The sequence below is a fragment of the Myotis myotis genome, unplaced genomic scaffold (genome assembly GCF_014108235.1).
Source record: "Myotis myotis isolate mMyoMyo1 unplaced genomic scaffold, mMyoMyo1.p scaffold_m19_p_1, whole genome shotgun sequence".
NCBI lineage: Eukaryota > Metazoa > Chordata > Mammalia > Chiroptera > Vespertilionidae > Myotis > Myotis myotis.
The window spans coordinates 167163193-167185273 of NW_023416313.1; the positions used below are offsets into that span (position 1 = coordinate 167163193).

General features: G+C 38.7%; 1 protein-coding gene across 1 annotated transcript in view; it reads right to left on the minus strand.

Annotated features, from left to right (window-relative positions):
* Positions 1 to 22081, minus strand: part of ATP8B4 (ATPase phospholipid transporting 8B4 (putative)) — a 219933-nt gene that overhangs the window by 46503 nt on the left and 151349 nt on the right. Inside the window, exons 16-21 of the mRNA XM_036301049.1 lie at positions 20302 to 20467; positions 17536 to 17724; positions 10959 to 11074; positions 7788 to 7952; positions 6932 to 7043; positions 4871 to 4976 (exon numbers count right to left, since the gene is read on the minus strand). Coding sequence (XP_036156942.1) covers positions 4871 to 4976; positions 6932 to 7043; positions 7788 to 7952; positions 10959 to 11074; positions 17536 to 17724; positions 20302 to 20467 — 854 coding nt within the window. The remainder of the gene's footprint in view (positions 1 to 4870; positions 4977 to 6931; positions 7044 to 7787; positions 7953 to 10958; positions 11075 to 17535; positions 17725 to 20301; positions 20468 to 22081) is intronic.

Consider the following 22081-nt stretch of genomic DNA (forward strand, 5'->3'; position numbering starts at 1 on the left):
CTGCAGATTCCCCTTCCTTTTTTGGAGTTTGGAGGTGCCCTGATGAGGCCCAGCTGTTTAGCAATGCAAGCTGCTGTGGGGCCTTGGGCCTTCTCTTGGAAGTTCTGGGTCTGTGGCCCAGCTGCAATTTGTTAGGTAATTTTCAGGTTGCAAAGGGCCAGGGCATTCATATGCAAAAGCCTCTGCCGCAGCCTGGGTGGGGCGGGGTCTCAGGGAATCAAAGGGCAGAGCAAGGAACTATGGCGGATTCTCAGCCCTGCCCTAAGGGGCCGCGCGCATCTCAGTGTCCCGACAATCCAATTGCTGCAAGCACCTCTGAGGGAAAGCTGCCCTCGAGTTCCGAGTTCTGCCCGCTGCTAGACAGTCCAGTTTCTCCCCGTATGAGTCCTGGGTCCCCAGAAACTTCCCGGAACCGGAGTTCAGAGCAGTTGGGAGCTTGTGACTCCCTCCCGATTCAAAAAGACAGCCGCGTCCTCAGGTACCAGCCCCTTTCCGCGCACGAGCCTCCGTACCTTTGCACTTTACTTCCGCAGCTCCTGACCCTCAATGTGCTTTTCTCCTTCCTTCTAGTTGTAGAATGTCCACTCCGCCAGCCTTCCTGTAGGTTCTGGGTGATGTCCGTTTTGTCTGTTTATTTTGTTTTGAAGTTGTTGTAGGAGGCAGCAATTTCGGTGTTTCCCTATGCTGCCATCTTAGTTTCTCCTCAAAGATCTTGCTTTTTGAGTACCAAAATAGGCTCTTGATACTTACAGTAGCATTGTCATTCTGAATTCCATCAATCTGGAATTTTACTAATTGGGCTTTTTAGGAGGGAAGAAAAAAAGTTTCTTTAAGTCTCATGAGATTAATCCTTAAAGCAACCTAGGCATAAACTGTTGGCGATTAGAAAGAAATGACCTCTTTTTTCCATCTCCCATCCAGCCTACAGGAAAAGGAATTTAAAGAGGAGCTTAGATGCTGATGAGTCACTAAAAGATACCTGGGTGCTGACCCACATCCTGCACTACTAGTGGTTGGAGCCATGTGGGTAATGGAACCCTCAGATAAGTTTTTGGGAATCTGAGGACGGAATAGTTGTCACTGAAATTCAGTGACATGGAGGATAGTAAAGGGATTTCAGGAACAGAGGCAGCCATGTGAGAGCACAAATCTTCTGGGACACAGGTCAGGAAGCCACTTGCAGGAGGGTGTGGAAGTCAGCCAAGAGACAGCCAGCAACTTCAAGAGACCAGAGACCAAACAGGGACACAGAAGTAAGGAAATGCTAAATACCAGCAGGGTCTCTAAGATCAGTGGCAGGTAAGGCAACTGTGCATCCTACACTTGAACTAAAGTTACCCAAAAGTGCCCAGTTTAATTGTATTGTCATCAAGCAGAAAAGAGATTCAAGTTCAGTTTTAGAAAATTTAATAAGTTTCTGTTCTTACACACCTGAATGTATTCTGGACTAAGAAGTCAGACAGCTAGAAACGACAGAGCATCCTTCTACTCCTCTTCACATGGAATTGAATTCTAAGTCCTATTCATTCTACCTCCAAAGTACTTTCCCCATGTTACAACCTCACTGCCTTAATTCAACCCTCATCATCTCTAAGCTTGAGTATTCCAACAGCCTCTTGATGCAGCATTCATTTTCCCAGCAAACATAATCTGTCCTGTCACTAGAATGTTATTTCTAAAATGCAAAATCAGGTTTGTCACCCTTCTGTTTAGAGACCATTCACATTTATCCAATACTTTCAGGTGTTGTATATAATACCTTCAGGATAAAGTCGAATCACTTTTGCTTATCAATCAAGCTATCATCAATCCATCTCTGAAAAGATGTTTCCACCCGTAGGTGTGAAACATTCGAGCTACAACTTGGAATATTGCTCCTGAAAAATAACATGACTTCTTTCATGTTTCTATGCCTTTATGTGTGCTAGTTCAGCAACCCACAGTAGCATTATCCAGTGTAACCAAGGGAGGAAGAGGGTCCATAAAAGTTGTGATAAAGATCAGCATTTTCACTATCTTAGGAAGGTTCATAAAAAATAATAGATTTCTCTATGATAAGAATGCATAGAATCTCTAATTTTTTTAAGTTTTGTGTTATATTTGGCTACCATGACATCAACCTGGTCTAGAAAATTGCTATATCATGCTGGTTAGAAGTTATGACTGGAGATTGCCTATGTCTTTGCCAAATAAAAACTGGGAAATCTAATTAATTGTTACTGACATAATTTTATTATTATTTATATAATTTTAATGATAGGCTCCAGAGAGTCTACTGGGAAAATAATAATAAAAAGCAGTGCTTGTCACTGGAAAGATTGGGAACAATGGCTGAAGGAAAGAGGGAAGGAGGAATGAAGGAAGTGGAGAGAGTGGGGAGGGCAAGAAGGATGTTAATTAGTGGCCATAAATTTTTAAATTCTTGACTCACTTAATCCTCAAAATAAAATAATCTGTTAGGGTACATAGTTGTATATTTTCCTATTTTTCAAATGAAGAAACCAAGCAAAGAGAGACTGAACAGCATATCAAAGTCACTCAGCCAGCAGGTGAGCGTGGAGCGGAGATGTTAACTAGGCTCCAGTGAACAGGAAGTTTGTGCTCTTCCTCTTACTAGTACATCTGTAGTCTTTCCCTGAAATTTATTCTCACCTAATTGCTCATCTAGTGTCTGAACACAAGTGAAGCAATAAGGTGCCTCAGCAACTACATTTTTTATATTAATTTTTTAAAGGAGTAAGAATACATCTAAGGTGTTTTTAGGGAGAAACATAGCAAATAATTTGGTGCATAGGATCTGGGGCCACCAGCTTCAAATCCCTGCTGAACCACTGACTAGTTGTGGAACCTTGGGCATATTGCCCTGTGTCTCAGCCTCCTAATCTGTAAACAGGGATAATGATAATGTCTCCATTGGGTTGCTTTGAGAATGAAATGAGGTAATACATGAATACCACTCACAATAGTGTCCCAGGCATAGTCTCAAAGCATTTGGCAGTAGGCTCATTAGAATCTGGATATGCTCACATCTATTTTCCTTCAGCAAGAGATAAAATCCCCCCAAATAAAAAAATTTTAATTATTAATTATCAAGCAAATCACCAATATTTCTTCAATAGACTCTATGGGATCTATCATTAAAGTTATAGAAATAATAATAATAAAATTATATCAATAATAATTAGATTTCCCAATTTTTATTTGGCAAAGACATAGCTTCCAACAAGCATGACATAGCAGTTTCCTATGGTGGGAAAAGGCAGTGTAGAAGAAGTTGAGATATTTTATTTACAAATATTAGTTAGTGGTGCTAATGGTTGAGACTTCGTTTCTTTCTAAGGTTCAGGAACAAAAGTTTAATGAAGGAGACACCTTAAGGAAACCCATAGTGCACCACTGTCCTGTGGAGGGAAGGTTAGGCCGCCCTCTAGAGTACAAGCAGCAAGCAGTTTGCTCCAAGCCAACAATCTATTTAGTCAGACCCAAAATGGGTTGAACTTAGAGAAGCTACAATAAGCATCAACAAACAAAAATTGTTATAGGACGGGAATTTTGAAGTGCTAGGAAAATAATTATGCAGACTTATAAAATATTCTTCAAATAAAGTAACAAAAAATAAATTGACAAATAAGAAATATTATTTCTCAAAAGTTAATGTTTGTCCACTCTTACCTTCAATTTCACCACTTCTACATTTTCTGGTACCATGTAGTGGTTACACAGGTGCACAGTATGCTATGCTATTTCAATAGCAGCTATATCAAAATGTCTACTTTCTTGAAAGACTATCCAACTTTATACACTATCTCCAAGTTTATCTAACCATAAGCTTCATCTAGGCGCTTATTAAAATACAAAGTCCTATGCCCATCTAAATTCTTAATAATTTTAATTTTAAAGCTAGAGAATTAGTATTTTAACAAGTGCCCACAGTAACACTGATCACTCATTATCATGTAGAGTTGACAGGTTAATCGCCAATGCATACTTTTAAAGGCTAACAATGTAAATCAGTGATTCCCAAAGTGGGTGCTACCGCCCCCTGGTGGGCGCTGCAGCGATCCAGGGGGGCGGTGATGGCCACAGGTGCATTTGTTTTAAGTTTTTTTGTATTACCTTTCTATTCTGAGTTCAATAAATAGTTTCATAATTTCAAACTTCAATGTTTCTAATTTACACCTTTCTTTACTATATTTTACGAAAAAGGTAGAAACATTAATACATATATCTTTCTGTTTAATTGCTATTAAAATTGTAAAAAAATTAATTTCCAGGGGGCGCTGAGTAATATTTTTTCTGGAAAGGGGGCGGTAGGCCAAATAAGTTTGGGAACCACTGATGTAAATGATTGAAAGTTATTTTCTAAAAATACTTGGGAACCCTGTCCAGTTTGGCTCAATGGATAGAGCATTGGCCTGGAGGGTTGTGGGTTCAATTCCTGTCAAGGGCACATACCTCACTTGCAGGCTTGATCCCCAGTTCCAGTCAGGGAACTTTCAGGAGGCAACCAATGAATGTGTCTTTCTCACATTGATGTTTCTCTATGTGTCTCCCCCCCACTCCCTGCTGCCCTTTCACTCTCTCTAAAAATCAATGGAAAAAATCCTTGGATGAGGATTAACAAAAAAGTTAAATTAAATTAAAAATACTTGGGAAATGTTGGAGGCTTGAAGATATTAACTCACTACTAATATCAAACTTATCTTCGTTTGTGACCAAAATAAATAGAATTTTAGGAAACATGAAGAAAGAACTCTATATTAAATGAAGACCATAGGTAACTATAGTGTCTTTCCACTTTTTCAACTACCTGATCTTCCCTTTTCCCTCTCTCTCTTTTCCACTCTTTCCTTCTTCCTTTAACACTTACCTGAGTTCTTCTCTGACTTCCATTGCAGTGTTCCCTGCTATAATGAACACTTCATTCATGTCATCAGTCAGCATGTTGCAGGCATAGCCAATGTTGATGGCAGTTTCTGATACAAAATAAAGCCTACTTCAGTTAGAACATTACTTGATAATCTATTTATATATATAAAAGCCTAATATACAAATTGTCCCTTCGGGAGTTCTAGCAGGAGTTCAGTCACTCACTGTGACGTGCACTGACCACCAGGGGGTGACACAGAATGAAGAAAGGCCTTGGCCAGCAGCCAGGAGCTGGGGAAGGGAGGCCCCAGCCAGCAGCCAGGGAAAAGAGGCCCCTGGCCAGCAGCCAGAAGGCCGCAATCTGCCCTGATCACCTGCCAGGCCTAGGGACCCTAAACATGCATGAATTTCATGCACCAGGCCTCTAGTACACTTAAGGAGAAGTGTGTTTTTTTCTATAGAAGTTTTGAAGTCATTGCTGTATTTTCTTGTAGCTTATAGGCTCCCTTAATGTCAGAGAGAGCATAATGGGTGATAATGCAAGAGACCCAGAGGGAATTTCAAAGCCCTGGCTCCAATGATCAAATTTACCAATTGCTAACTCCATGGATCCGTAGCCACATCTATGAATCCTCAATTTTCTCATATAGTTTTTACCAGAGGTCCCAAATACTACCTTTGGAGAGCTGAAATACTAAACTTAGCCAATTTTCAATTCTTATGTAGTAAGAAAACTGAAAAACAGCTCAACAAAATGTTCAGTTGGACAGCAAAAATGCTCTTATAAATTTTTTATAGTTCTCCTACATGCAACATGGTCATTTTCCCATTAAGTGAATGGACTGCTGCTGCTAGAAAACTGGAAAATTACATGATGTTGGGCATTCCTTCCTCCAATTTTATAGAAATGGAGCCTAGGATAGTTAGGTAACCCTTCCATTTTCAATAAAGTCATTTGATTCTAATTCTGAGTTCTTAGGCTCTACCTAATTCCATGGAATCATTAGATTCGCCTGTACTAGGTCAAGGAAGGCAACTGATAAAATCTCAGCATGTGCTTTGTATAAACCACAGAAATTAAAACTAAATAATAGTAAACTGTGGATATTCATAACTAATTGAGCAGCTGTACCCACTGATCAACATCAAACTCCAGGAAGTCTGTAGTAACACACCACAGAGCTCAACTTTCTATTATTTATTTTTGTGATGAGTGATTTGGGTGAACATATAGAGAACTGATTCATCATATCTGAAAATCCTCAAATGTTCTAAAAATACCTACAGGTAGATAAAATTTTAAAAACATGTATTCGCCAGTTAACTGAATGTTTCTGGTTTACTGAGGCCCAAGCGTAAAAGCATTTTTGTTTTAACCATTACTGCTAGCAATAGATCCAAAATATAGTGGTCCCCTTTTCTTTTTTAACAAGCACAGAATTATGAACATAATGACTCTTTTTTCTGATGAGTTGGCATTTTGTCATGCCTGAAAGTGGGTCAGCTCCCATTTACCACTGCATGGGAAGGCTTGGAATTCAACTAGGTTACTCTAGCACAACTGTTGCGGTTGTTAAAATACCAAAATATTTACATACCCAGTTGATAAACAGTTGCTTCCCTGAGCCTCCCAAAAGCCTGTTCGCTCCTCTAACATCCCCAACCCTTTCTTCACTGCACCAAGAAACTAAAGGAGTAACCCTAAGGTCTCGAACGTCCTGCTTCACTATTACTCAAGTCTCAGTCCTGATTGGAGGCAGTGCTCACATAAACCTGGAGGTAAACATTTTTAATTCCACTGTTGCCTATAGGTTTAACTATTATATTGAAGAAGTGAGTTGAGCTGAAGTTCAACAGACCCCAGGGTATACTCTAGAAGATATTTTCTTAATTTGTTTTTATCTTTAAATAGTAAGTTCTTATGTTAACTTTCCTATTTGTATTTCAACTATTTCCTATATAGAGAACTGGGCACATATCTAACTAATTAAACTTTCTGATTAGTTAACATTTTACCATATAAATTATTGCCCTCTGTTCAAAACATCTGTTTTAAAATTACCTTGTTTGTCTCCTGTTAGGACCCAGATCTTAATATTGGCTAGTGATAAACTTAAAACCGTTTCAATAACACCCTCTTGTAACTTGTCTTCTACAGCAGTGGCACCTAGAAGCTTTGTTGAAAAATAGAGAATACCTTATGTTAATGCATGCAAACAATATTCATAACATTTACAGCTTGCAATCACAGAGTTCAGAGGTCAAGGAACACGAATTGAAGGCAGAAAGTATGATGCATTGATATAGTAAACGTCCTATTATGTGCAGCGGTGGGTTGGGAAGGACCCAAGAGGAGTTTCTCTAATCAAGCCAACTCATAGGAACACCAACTACTGGCAGAGATCCTGTTAGCACAATCAGAAGCCATTTGGGCTTGTACCGACTTAAGAACTCCCCAGCTGCTTCCTGGCCACTGGGGCCTCAGGGAAGAGTAGTTTCTAGAATAAATGATACTCTCATACTCTGGGCAGCACAGATCTCATAGATCTAAGATGGCTCAGAGCTGTAAAACTTCCCACTCTTCGTGGCAAGTTTCCTGCTCTAAAAAGGTGGATCATAAAGCAGGAAGGGGGAAAAAATAACACCAATGACATACCAGAGGCTGACAAACAATAGGAAGTCTGCTATTGTCCACTCTAGGGGACTTCCAGTTATATAAGCTACAACTAATCGAAATAATCCCTAGGCTCTCACACATGGCAAACGCAAAGCCAACATATAACACATGATTAAATGTTTGAAAAAGTAACATCCGCTGTGTGCAAGATGATTTAGCCAGTGGATTATTCCTATCCGAGATCTCTAAACACATACTGTCCTCTCTATAAACACAAACCATCATGCTTCTAAACTCTTACCATCAAATCCTGTTCAATTTCTTCATACAGCCCAGCTATCCGTTCATCCCTCTCATCTGTGGCAGCATTTGCATCTTCAAGCATCTTATGCCACTCTTTAAAGTACTTATCATCCAGATCTCTGTATGCAATGGCCAGGGTTCGAAGGCCTTCCCCTGCAAATTCCTGCCAGAGCAGACATTGATTTAAGAACCACCCCAAAGCAATAATCATAGCAAGAACAATAACAATAACGGGTAAGAAGCTTTGCACTCAAATTCACTTTGTATCAAGAACATAACTTGGCCATCCTGACTTTCCAACTTTTTAATCTCCTTGAAAATAGGAGACAATGTTTGCATTTTGAATTTTATTTCTATTAAGTTAAAACATTCAGGGGACCTAGCCTTCCCCCTAAAAGATATCTAAAATGTCTGTTGAAGTGTCCTAGTTGAGAGTGATCAATGGTGCCTTATCTCAAATGACTTGAGATATCCATCTGAACCAACATATATTGGTTTCCAAACTATCCTCTGCCTGCAAGAAGCCCTCCTGGCAATGAGAGGAGCATAGCCTGTTTCATGGCCGTGTCACTCAGCTTTGCGTGGAAAGAAAATGACCTTTGGAGGGGCCATAGCTCTCACATCAAAGGCAGAGGCTCTCTGAAGAGATTGTAGCATGACAGCTCACCGGAATTTTGTCACATTCCCCTAGTAATATAGCTATGTCTAAAATTAACTCAGTCCTACTTTTGTTTGTGCTTGAAATTTTCCATAATAAAAAGTTAAAAGTGAATAATAGGTGAATAAATAGATGTTAGTCAGGTAATAGAAGTTTAAACCTATTAATTATGATTATGTGATAATAAAAACCCTTAGGGGGAAAGGGGAGAGAAAGGCAGGAAGTCAATATAAATGTTTGCTTCTGGGAAGGAGGAATAGAAGGGGAGGCTGACTTTTCATTCTAGATCTCCTGTAATTTAAAAAAATTTATATATATACACACACACACACATATTATAAAAATGTTTTAAAACTTTAAAGACACCATAAGGTCAGGTTAGTTTTTAAAAATTATTTTTTATTAAACTGTTTTCTATGGAGTTAGTATTTAATAACAGGTCAAATCAATGGGAGAATTATGCTTTTCCTTTCATGTCTGAGTAAACTGACAATCTTAAATGATACTTCTGGTGCTTTATTCTTCTAATAGGGAAACCTTTTTAAATTAGGAGACTGGTAGTTGCTAAGTGTCTCACACGGCCTAGGTGGCTAGAAACATATGTAGATCGCTTTGGGGAAATGCTGAAAACCTCCCACTCTGCCTGGGCCTCCAGTGGTCATTTTATGGGCCTGTATACTATAAGCGTTTTTATAGCCATTTCTCTGCCTTTGGGCATTGCCATTGAGCACATTTTCTCTATGTGTTTTGGCTTACACAACACACAAAGGTTTGTGATCATACACAAGTTAAACCGTGATACATCCTAATGAGGTTAATGGAAAGAAAAAGTCAGTGCAGACTGCCCAGAGAGACCATGAGAAAAATTGTCCAAATTTATCTTGTAGGCAGTTGGTAGGAGTTTGGATATGGCAATCACATTTATAAGCCCTGCCTTCCAGGACCAAAACTGGGTCCCCTACTGATCTGAACATGGAGTCACTGTGTTGTAACCATCTTTTATCCTCTTAACTCGCACAAACATTTCTGTGCCTTTAACTTGCAACCCCGCTGGGCATTCTTCTCTGTTCTGTACAATAGTGAATCAACTCTAAGAAGACATTACAAAAAGGGACAGATGATTTAAGTTATTTAATTAGTACATGAAACACAAATTGAATCCTAAATGAGCATTTGAGCAAGGTTGTTTCCTATCATTAAACAATTCAGAATCAATAATTAAATATAAATTTAAAACCTCAGAATTTGAAAGTCCAAATGAATAAAGTGAATGAAAGCAAAGAACAAATCAAATTGATATTACCTGAAAAAAAGTTTTCTTTTGCCTAGAAATGCAAAAAGGCCAAATTAGGCTTCCTATATTTTAGTATGAAAGGCAAACGTATGAAAATCCAGGGCCTTAGTGTTTGAGCAATGACAAAAATTAGATACTTATGATTCCAATGTTGTTCTCATAAAAAAAAAAATTAAAAAGACCATGCCAGCCTTCTGGAAGAGATTAAAAGAAAATCAAGGATCCTCTATTGGAAAGACAAAAACAATAGCTATGTTTGTACCCAATATTACTAAACCATCATTTTTTAAACTTTGAGTCAAGCAGAGGTTTTTTTATTCATTTTGTTTGTTTGTTTTTTTTAAAGATTCAGGGAATGTTTTGTATAAAATATAGGGCTTGACAAAGAACATGAATCCTCAATAATTGTTTAAAGGAGAGAAACCAGTGAGGAAATGAGAGTTTTGGCCAGTTGCCCATAAAGTTCATACTGGGTTAAACAGAACCTCAAGCAAATACTAGAGAGACGCTTGAACCTTGGGTTTAAACCAGGTAATGCTCATATTTAATTCATAGAATCTTACTTTTTAAAAAAAAAAAAAGTTTGCCAAAGATCACCCCTGCTCTCTTCAGAAAACCTTTGGAAGGAAATAATGCATAGTTTCAGAATGTATGCAATTGGTAACTTCAACCCAGGGAACATAAGTGACTCATCATGATTTATGTCCTGAATAAAAAGACCCCTGGAAGAGAAAATTGGCTACAGAGACTATTTTCCCCTCACCCTGTAAGCACAACCCTAAGCTTTTCACTGATGATGATCGTACGAGATTCTGTTGGTGCCAGACACAATGGAACTCAGGTGAAAGCAATTGTCCAGCTTTGCTTCCCTGATCCAGTCCAATCTCCCACGGGGAGCAGCCCCCAACTGCAGGGGAGTTAGAGCCAGTGTCTGAGCCTTCTCCTGGCCGGAGGTAGGGAGCCCACATTCAAGGGCTACTTCTCAGCTGCTGTGTGTTAATCCACCTGTGATGAGACCAACCAGACTCTCGGCGGGGCAGGGGGTGGGGCCACGTGCCAGTTTCCAGACATTCGCTGGCACAGTTTCCTGTGGAACCACTCTCCACATGTTTTTTATTTCAGAAGTCAGATCATTTAGCTGATATTTTTAAAGTAAGACCTAACCATAACAAGTGGCCAAAGGGCCATTGTGCTAACCTTAAAACAGAGGCACTTACACTGATATGGTCTGACGTCAAAGCCAGAAGGTCTTCATTGGACAGATGAAGTTTTTCAAACAGAATCGTGTCTGCTCCTTTGGAATAAAGCTTTATCTGTCCTTCCGGGTTTCTAACTGAAAAGAAAAAAGTTTGGAAAGTAGGTGATAATCAATAAAATCTGTCAAAATGAGGCTCTCCCAGGGCTCCAGCCAGGCAATTTGGAAATGTGCATGTTTCAGCCAGTAGTAAAATATTCAGTGTCTTTGGTTAGAAGGTCACTATCTAGGTTGCTTGGCTTTATTCCTGTTTTATTAACTTAGAAATATTTCATCTATTGGAATCCTTTGATTTCCCAAACTCAGAAACAAGTGTTTTTGTTCTGATGTGTATGGCCTTCCTATTTTCCTTGCTTACTGTTTCCAAAGGGTTGATACATTTAAATTAAGCCTGTACTGAGCAGAATTGGGAGCTTAATTTCCTCTCTCCTGGTGTGAAATTTAAGACCTACAGTAGGAATCAACTAACTGTCAGTGTTATGCCAAATGATCTCCATATGGAATTCAAGCCCTTCAAACCAATGTTTTATGCATTAGTTCTCAGCCCTTGCTAACATATTTCTTTACCCCTTTACTCCTTGGAAAAGCTTTTTAATTCTTGGTGGTTCATTCTTGAGTCACAATCCTGGCTGTAAGCATGCCTCACAGGGGCTTTCAAAATCAAAGTTTCTACCTTCTTCCCACTGGAAGTCTTTATTAGTATGGCTGGGTTTTTAACCTGCCCCCAGGTTTGGGAAGGACAGCCTTCACTAGGCTCCCCTCATCTCCAATACCCAATCCTCCCTCCAATGCTCCACATGTGACTGTCAGACAAGTCTGTTTTTAAACTGCAGAATACTTGGCCTACCTTTGTAGGCTTAGCTTTACAGCTTGGCACATACTAGGCACTTGCTTATTTACTGAATGAGTAAATGAATGAATGGATGGCATGGCAATGTATTTCTTTCCAGGAACCGCCTACAATTCAAGACAACTGCCTGGGTCACAACTTCATGGTCTGAACACATTGATCCTCACCAAGCTTCATTGAGCCATAGATTATACATGTTTCCATTCAATGATACCTTTCCCCTAAAGATAGAATGCCTCAAAACAGATGAACATAAGTATGGATTACTATTAATTCAATAGGACTCAAAATTTGCCACTTGATTTAAAGAAATACAAATATCATTGTACAATAATTGTTTTTCCCTCTCACCTCTAATGACACTTAGTTAACATTAATCAGTTCTAGTTTCCCCCTGGCTTGGATAGATCTAATGCACCCTGGAAATGATTTTGTACTGAGACTTGTCTAGGTTCATCATTCTTCTAAGATCCTTGGTCAGATTTTCTAGTTGCCATAACTCATGCAGTTTTCGTACACTCTGGCTTTAATTGCCTACATTAGAGGGAAAGAGAGAAAATATATATGCAATTTATCTAATTGTTCAAGGGCGGTGGCGGGGGGGGGGACATTTAACACTAGAAAAGGCTTCCACTTACTTTTATAACAATCCAATTTGATAGTTTCCCAAATAATTATTTCCTCACATCGCCAGAGCTATGAAAGCAAAGTATATATACCCTATCTTTGCCAGTGGGACTTCTCTGTGACCATTTTTGATAGTCCAGACTAGGACATCCGTTCTCAAACTTTGGGGTCTCAAAATTCCTTTATCCTCTTAAAATTCCATAAGGACTCCAAAGAGCTTTTTATATGGGTTCTATCAATATTTACCATGTTAGAAATTAAAACTGAGAAATTTTATTATACTAATAGTCTTATGACACTATATATTACTATATTGATCATTATTATAATAATAAACATATTACATAAATAAAATTTCTATGAACTAGAACTATATTTTTCCAAAACAATAAAATTTAATTTGGGGAGTGCATTGTTTTACATGGTTATCGGTCCCTTTAGTGTCTGGCCTAATAGGAGACAGTTGGGTTTTCATATCTGCTTTTGCATTCAATCTGTTGTGATATTACACAGCATGTGGCCTTTGTAAAACTCCATAGCATACTCAGTAGAGAAAGAGTGAAAAAGACATTAGTATTACTATGACAATAGTTTTGTCCTTGTGCATCCTCTGAAAAACACTCCAGGCTTCCTAGGGTTCCCCAGACAACACATTGAGGCCCACTTGTCTAGGGAAATCACAAACCCATTGTGATTTGCACAAGTTCCTTACCATCTCTTTGTCTCAGTTTCTACATGTGAAAAGGAGATGTTTTTTAAAAATCTAACTTCTAAAGTCCTTTTCAGCTGTACAATTTTCTGATTCAATAAAGATGTTGCATCTCTGATGCTGTCTCCTAAACCAGCATTGGCCCCTCTAATGGACACATTATCTTCCTTCAATAACTAGCTACTGCTTCTATGTCCCAGATTCAATAGCCAGACTCATCGTTCACTTAGTCTCTAACTCAGATATCTGGCCATCATTCAGCTATCCCCCTTCTCATCCATACATCCTATTGAAGTCATGAATTTCTCTCTGTCACCTCTCTTGCCTAGATTATCACATTAACCTACATGGTTTTACTCTTTCCAGTCCTGCTTCCCCCAGGCTCTTCTGTAATCCAGACAGAATCATCTTCCCACTAATGTTTAGAAACCTGCAACAGCTTCCCTCTAACCTTAGATGAGGTGTGATTCCTTAACAGAGCATAATCAGGGGTCATCAAGATCTGCCCCTTTCTAGCCTGTTTCCTGCCCTGCTCTACCATCATCTCCTCCATGCTACCACACAGAACATATTTTAATTCCACCTTCTCTTTAGCTTCAAGTCCTTGGAACATGGTAAGCACTTAATAAATCTTTGCTTAAATAAGTTGAATTATAATGATGTAAAATTTATTGAAGCAGCAGCTATGGCTTTGTGACATAAAGGGAAGACAAAGGTCAGAAACAGTGACAGGTGTATGCTGTAACAGTAAGTGCAATAGCAGCACTGTGAAGGGTGATCAATAATTCTGCTTTGCATCTCAGTTGGGTGGCTGTTCATACATTCACACGGAGAAATGCCTGACATATGGCAATATGATTTTTACTGATAAGCATTGAACAGTTTAGAGTTGAGAAACCCTTTTCTAAGGACCTTATAAGGGCTTTTCAATGAGCTATTATAATGTATTCTTCTTTAATGATTACCTGCCACTAGCCTCTACTATAACTGTCTTTGAACTTTATCTCTGTATTTTTATTTACATAATTAGTTGAGTTTGTGCTTCTAAAACTATATAATGAGATTTATATGTTTATCAATATAGTAGGTTCTAAACCCTCTGACAAAAGTCTCTATAGAAATCAATTTTTATTTACATATCTCTAAATTAAATCAGGGGTCTTGTTCCAGAATGAAAGTACTACTGGTATACATTTGTGGTTCAATAAATGATAGGCAAAAGTGGGGAGAAGAAAAAGAATGAGAAGGAGGAGAAGAAGGGGAAGAACAGAAGAGGAAGAAGAAGAAGGAGAATGAAGAAGAAAAAGGAGAAAAGGAGGCAGAGGAGGAGAAACATAGCAAATGTCTGAGGCTTCACATCAGGGTGTTGTCCCCACAGACCAAGCCATGTGACAACCATGAGACTGGTGTTGTTTTTGCCTTGTTATCAAACAGACTTTTCTACCCTCGTGCAGCCTCTCTTTCAAAGTCCGCCAGATTAAAAGCCACACAGAACCAAAATAAAGCCCTCAGGCCTCCATGCGTTCTGTGGTGGAACATTACCTTTCTTCATATGGGACCCATTAAGGCAAACATCTGATGTTTGTGGTTAGGCTGTGATTTCTCCACAGCCTGTAATGGTGACTGCTGCTGGAGAAAAGCCAAAAGTTTCCCTGTGTAGCAATCTTAGGTTTTTGTCAACACCCTCAGAGCCAGTTCTGGGCCAACCCAACATCAATCGCACCTCCCCTGAAGCTGTAAATAGAAGATAGATAGCTCCCACTGATACCACATTAGGTTGACACTTAAAGCAGCAGCATCTGTGCTCACTGGCAACATCAATGATAACCGCCTATAACCTGTTGTTAAAAATATAAAAATAAACATCCTCAGATGATGTTTAGTTTTGACCTGCTGAGAGCCATCTTCTAGGGCTAGTTTCCAGTAGTTAAAGACCAATAACACTACAATTACATAAACACATATGTTTTCCACAGTAGAAAGTGATTTAATATGAGGATCAGGATATTCAAAAGTTACAAAGTATTGGGTTAAGTTTTATTTAACAAACATTTATAGAAAACCTACTGTGTGCTAAGCTCTGTGCTTGGCTCTGGGCAGTTTAAGACTAAGGCATGCCCTGGCCAGTGTTGCTCAGTGGTTGTACCAAAAGGTGGCCGGTTTGAAACCCGATCAGGGATATGCCTGAGTTTCAGGCTCAATCCCCAGTAGGGGGCATGCAGGAGGCAGCCCAATGATGTTTTGGTCTCATATTGATGTTTCTCTCTCTCCCTCTCCCTTCCTTTCTCTCTAAAAATCAATAAAAATATTTTTTAAAGAATAGTATTTAAAAAAAAAAACAAAGACTAAGGCAAAATGAATGCATAGCGCCTGCCTTCAGGTAGTACACACTCCAACAACTGGGAAAGTCATGATTCTCGTGAGACTGGTATCACACTCATGTTATGAACAAGGGGCTCAGGGTAACAAAGGAGAACACAGTTATTTGGAGAGCAGGAAAAGAACTGAGAGAATACGTAGCATTTGAATTGGACATTACCAGGTGAGTAAGAGTTTTTTAAGAAAGAAGTAGAGAAAAGGAGAGTTCTAGACAGGGGAAATCGCACACACAAAGGGTGTGAAAGTGCACAATGCACGCCAGGAATGGTGAAGACGAGTAAGTTGGGGCACAAAATTTGAAGAAGTGGAAGAAAAATCAGATTGCAGTCAGACTGCAAATAATCTTGAAGGACATCCTAAGGACTTTATCCTTTAAATTCTACGAAGCCACCAAGGTTTTTTAAGAGAGTGATGGCAAAATCAGCCCAATGTTTTAGTAAGAATGCCCTGAGGTCAGCATAGAGGATTACTTTAAGGAGGAAGAATTTTGAAGATTTTGCAATAATACAAGCAAGCAGTGATGAGAGACATAACTAAAGCCATGGTACTGGAAAATAAGGGAAAAGGAAAGAAGGCGTTTACAATAAAAGGAGGTTTTGAGGCTAATTTTCGACAGAAACAGCGTGAATCACTGAGGATTCTATAGATAAGGCAAGAGATGCTGAGGCCTGAGTGGAGAGAGTAGCAAAGGAGACAGGTTTCAGAAACGCTCCACACAGCTCTTGGGAACGTAAGGAGTAGTATTTGATGACCTATTAGTCCAGAGAAGTGGTCCCCAAACTATGGTCCCCTGACCAGCAGTACCAGTATTGGCATAATGCGGGAGCTTATTAGACATGGAAATGTTTAGGCCCCACCCCAAACCTACTGAATCAGAAACTCTGGGACTGAGGCCCAGCAATATGTTTTTACAAGCTCTCCTGGTGGTTCTGATGGGAGGTAAAGTTAGAGAACCACTAACCTAGGGGCATAAAGGAGGGAAGGAAGGAAGAAGGGAGGGGGTGGGAGGGAGGGAGGAAGGCAGGGAGGAAGGGAGGGAGGGAGAGAAGGAGGGAGAGAGGGAGGGAGGGACGGGACCAGATAGAACCTTCAGCTTTGAAAAGGAACAAGAGCAATTTTTCTCTGAGGCAGGGGGAAAAATGCGTAAAGTTACAACTTGGGAATGAAGGAGGAGGATAGGGAAAAGTATAAGTTGATGAAGCGCATCTCAGAAGGCCTCCATTTTTTTTTTTTTTTTTTTTTTTTTTTTGTAAGAGAGAAATAGGAGATGAATTTTGCTTCCAAGAGTGAAGGAGATCATGACAAACTTGAGGACTTGAGGGAAGGGCAAAGGCTTAGAACACCTGTGGGAAGGACTGGAAAGAGGAGCAAAGTACAAATGAGAGGGACACTGAGGCAGCACTGAGGGTTAGCACAGTCTGAAAAGCATTCTTTGTTGTGGTACTAAATACAGTTTTAGGTGACAGCGCCAGTAATCCAGGTAAAGAGAGTCAATGGATGATAATGAGGAGGCTGATGATGGTGTTCACAAAACAACACTATCAACAACAACTAGCACGTGCCAAGGAATTCAGGAACTCAACCTGAGCAGTGTTGTGTAGTGTTGACATGAATGGGCTTGGCAGTCAGAACTCCTAGATTTGAATCCCAGCTATTCCACTTCAAGCTATGTTACCTTGTTCAAGTTACTCAATTAAAATGGTCATAAAAGTATGGTACTTACCTTGTTTTTATAACAATTCAATCAGTTAATTCATGTAGAGTATTTAGAACAGTGCTAGACACATAATAATTATTTGTTAAATGTTAGTTATGCTTATTACACAGTGTTCAGGCTAAGTTGAGAATGATAGAAGTTCACAAAGCTACAAAAATATCACAACTCTCAGCACATAATCAAGAGCAAAATTATCCATGAGAAGCATCGATATAACCATATCAAAGATCAAAAATAATATCAGCTACCAACCGCACCTATGACAGACATCCTTTTCCTGATATTGTTGAAATCCAAAAAGGCAAGCAATTGGTAAGTAACTAGTGTTCCCAATTCTTCTATTGTTATTGTCTCTGGTGTCCGAGACTTAAAAATGAACCCCAAATTTCTTGCAGCAGTCACTAGAGCCCCTTCATCAGGTGATTGAACTTGATAAATCAGCTGTCCTAAAAGGAAAAAAACAAGTGGATTAAACAACAACCAAGAAAGGGTATTTTGAAAAAGGAAAATAAACATATGTATGAATACTAAAAAGAATAGCTTAACAGTCATAGAATGCCAATACCAACTCCAACTCATTCTTCAATACTCAGCTCAAGTGACAGCTCTAGAAATCAAACATTTTCTACTCACCAACCGGCTGGAGCGGGTGCCTATCCTGTGAGCTATGCACACTACCAACGTAACTCTTGTCATCTTATTTTAAAAGATACTGGATGCTGAGTGTGCCTCTCCACTATGATGGAAGTTTCTTAGGTCAGAGACCATACCTTTATATTTTCAGTAACAGGAGATGTACCGTGAAAGTTTCATAAGCTAAGCAGTTAAAATCTATTAACTCACAAAATCCTCATGGCAAGCCTTGGATTTAGGGGTTATTAAAATTATTATTTCTTTTTTATACTGGTGAAACTTATGATTGGATAGGTTATGATTTTTGCAAAATCACACAGTCAAAGAATAATGTAGCTGATATTCCAAATTCCACTTCAGTCTTCCACTAAGTATGAGAAAGTATATAAGAAATTCCCTAAAATTTAAGGAATCAAACCAGATGTTAATCCTTGGCACTTGGTAATGTGTCTGTGTTGGGGTGAGGGTAAGAGAGAGAAATAATGAAGAAAATAACATAAAAATACACTTTAAAAAATAGTATGTATAAAGTAAGCCTTTCTACATAAAATTAGTATGTTATCTTTGTATGTAAAAATCAATTAGAAAAAGTAGGCAGAGCTAGATTCATGTTTACTGATTTATAGTGATGGCCAGGGTAAATTATTAAGAAAACAAGCTGTGTATTAATGTATATACTGTGATTCCTTTTCAGTAAAAACAAACAAACCATCTACTATCTGTAACTGGAAAAGGTGAAATGATTCACACCAAATGTTACCATTGGTTATCCCTATATTGGAATTATTAGAAATAGCACATTACAAATATTTAATAGATTTCAAGACATAAAAGAGAGGCATGAAGTTAAGCAGATGTGAAAAAGTATTAAAGGTCTTGTAGAAATTAAAAATAAAAAAAACTAAAGATTAGATACAACCAGAGAAAGAATTAGTGTGCTGAAAAAAATAAAATTCCAAAGTATATCCCAGAGAGATAAAGAAATGGAAAAATGAGAGACGTGTTAGAAGACATAGAGAATACAGGTCCAGAGGCATGTTTGCATGGAACAGACTGACAGATCTCTGAGGGTATAGGTGACAAGGAGACAAGAATAAATTAACCAAAGAACTTATATGCATATATGCATAGCCCATGGACACAGACAATAGTGTGGTGAAGGCCTGGGGTGGGGCAGGGATTGGGTGGGGAGGAGCAAAGGAGTAGAAAATGCAGGACATCTGTAATACTGTCAATCATCAAGGACAAAACTACGGCTTAAATATAGTCTCAACAAGAAAAATACGCACAAGTGTATGTGTGCATATATATACATATACACATATCTATCACTCACATATCTATATATATAAAAAGCTAAGTGACCATTCGACTGTCCAACCAGTAGCTATGATGCATAATGACCACCAGGGGGCAGACGCTCAACACAGGAGCTGCCAAGTTGCGGTGAATTGGCAGCTGCAGTCTCTGGTGACCCACCCAGAACCAGAAAGGAGGGAGCCTGATTCCGGGGTGCGTCATCCGAAAACCACCCTCTTGCAATCCAGGACCCCTTGGGGGATGTTGGAGAGCCAGTTTCAGCCAGATCCCTGCAGGCCAGGCCGAAGGACCCCACCTGCTAGAGGGACCCCACTCACTCCACAGACGACCTTTGAGCCATGGCGCCACCCCAGGTGCAGCCAGCTGGTGAGGGACCTCAAGAGGTTAGCTCCAGGGTGTGTCCAGCCTGTCTCACCCAGTCCCACCCCACCGGCCACCTTCAAATTAATTTCCTGAATCTGTGCATGAATCTGTGCACCGGGGCACTAGTAAACATATAAAGAGTCTACAGTCTATATATACAGTATTGCACTTTTGAATTGAATTACTTGGTTGGTACTTCTTAGTCAATAGTTGGTAGTAGAAAGAAAAAATAACTTGCAAATAAAATAGTTTGGGCTTGATTGGAACAAGAAGCTGATTCATTAACACCATTATCTACCCACTTCATCACTTTAATATTAAAGTGGCCCACCTAATTTTGTTCTATTCTAGGAACTCTGAGCTTCTAAACAACCATCTTACTAAGTGTGAAAACTTGTTCATACTGGGGACTATATAAGAGTATTATTTTATCAGTATAAATCTACCCCCATTACTGGAAAAATTCATTGTAACCATACACCTGATAGTCAACTGTATCTATTAAATGTGTATGTCAATAATTGAGAGGTAACTGGAAACTATTCAAGATATAAATAAATATAAAGAAAAGCTAGTGTAGTAGATAAACCCCCATGCAAAGCTGTATTTTTAATTAGAAAATCCTTCCAATTCCAAACGTTTTAAATAAAATTATCAGTTCTGATTCAAAAACCAAGGCTCACCGCTTAGACACACTTTCCACTTACCTGCACTGTTTTCCTCTGACATTACAGTGTGGCAGAGAGCGAGTAACCTCAGGAATTCATGCACTTTGGGATCACCCAGTTTAATGGATTCCATCAGCGAGGGGTCAAAAAACTGAAATGTTTTATCTACTTGGGGGTTGACTGAGAAATCCACAGGCTTTTTTTTCTGTAGGGGAACAACAAGAAAAAGAACTAAAAACCTGGTTCCAACAATCATCTTTTAAAATTCAAAAAGATAATAGCCAAACTGTTATTCAAATATAAAGTCAACAGATGGTTTTGAACAGGTATTTCTTAATACTTCTTGAAACTGAAGATAATTGGAAAAAACCTGGGGAAGAGACTAGTTGGTGGTGAGCACCAAATCCCTCTAAGCGAAGGGCTAAAGCTAACAGAAATGGAGGCGTTAGCATGGCACAGCGAAATATACAGGGGTGGGCAAACGTCGGTTTTTTGCTATAAATACACAAAACACAGTTTATTCTTGTATTATTTTTTTAATCCTCACCCGAGGACATGCTTTTATTATTTATTTATTTATTTATTTATTTATTTATTTATTTATTTATTTATTTATTATGTGCCATCACCTTTTATCCCCTCTATGCCCTCTACCACCTTCACCCATCCCCCTCCACCCCCACAATCACCACACTTGTCCATGTCCATGAGTTCTCTCTCTTTTTTTTTCTGGCTTGTATTGATTTTTAGAGAGAGAGGAAGGGAGGGAGGGAGAGAGAGAGAGAGAGAGAGAGAGAGAGAGAGAGAGAGAGAACCACATAAATGTGAGAGTGAAATATCAATTGCTTCCTGCATATGCCCCAACCAGGATCCAACCTGCAACCTGGGTATGTGCCCTGACTGGGAATTGAACCCATGCCCTTTCAGTGTACAGGACGATGCTCCAAACAAGTGAGTTACTCTGGCCAGGGCTATTTTTTACTGTTATTTATTAATTATTGTATTATTTTCCATACAAACAACTGCAGACCTACTTTTGCCCCACCCTGTATATATTATATACCTTAACTATGTTGAAAAGATAACTAAAAATTTGGGAAAATATTCTGATTTCCTCATTTAACATTTGAAGGTCAGAAGATATCATTTGAAGATTTAAATCAACTAACAGAAAGCCATATATATTTAAGATAAATAAGTATCATTAATAAAAAAATATCAGGGGAAAATACAATAATTTCATCACTATTCATATTAAGATATTGATACATATTTCCATAAGAAAATAGAATTAAGAGCATTATACAAACTCTTGAAAGTAGATGTAGAAAAATTATGTAATACTTTCCTAAATATTACAAGAAATGTATACAGACAAAAAGGATAACCTAAAATATTATAACAGAACTAAGAGAACACATAACCTAATTTAGGTGGTCCATCACTTATTTTAAAAAGTTAGAAAGTCAATAGTGTGTGTATGCAACTGTGTGCCATTATATGTACACTGAGATTTTTGTGATTGGAGTGCATGTAAGTTTGCCATCTCTGCTTGCTTAATTTTACGTGGCTGCCATTTCTTATCAATATTATGGATATGTGCTATTTGTCTTACTATTATGTGTCTATAATTCACTGTAAAGCCTTTTGAAATGAGGCATAGTATAGGTCAAATGAACAAGCAAATAAAAATAGAATAAATAAAATAACAAGTTTGAAAGTTTGGAATGCAAAGCAAAATCTAAGCCTATGCTGTACACAGAGACATACCTAAAATAAAGTCACTCAGGAACATTGAAAATAAAAGGTGGGCATATGC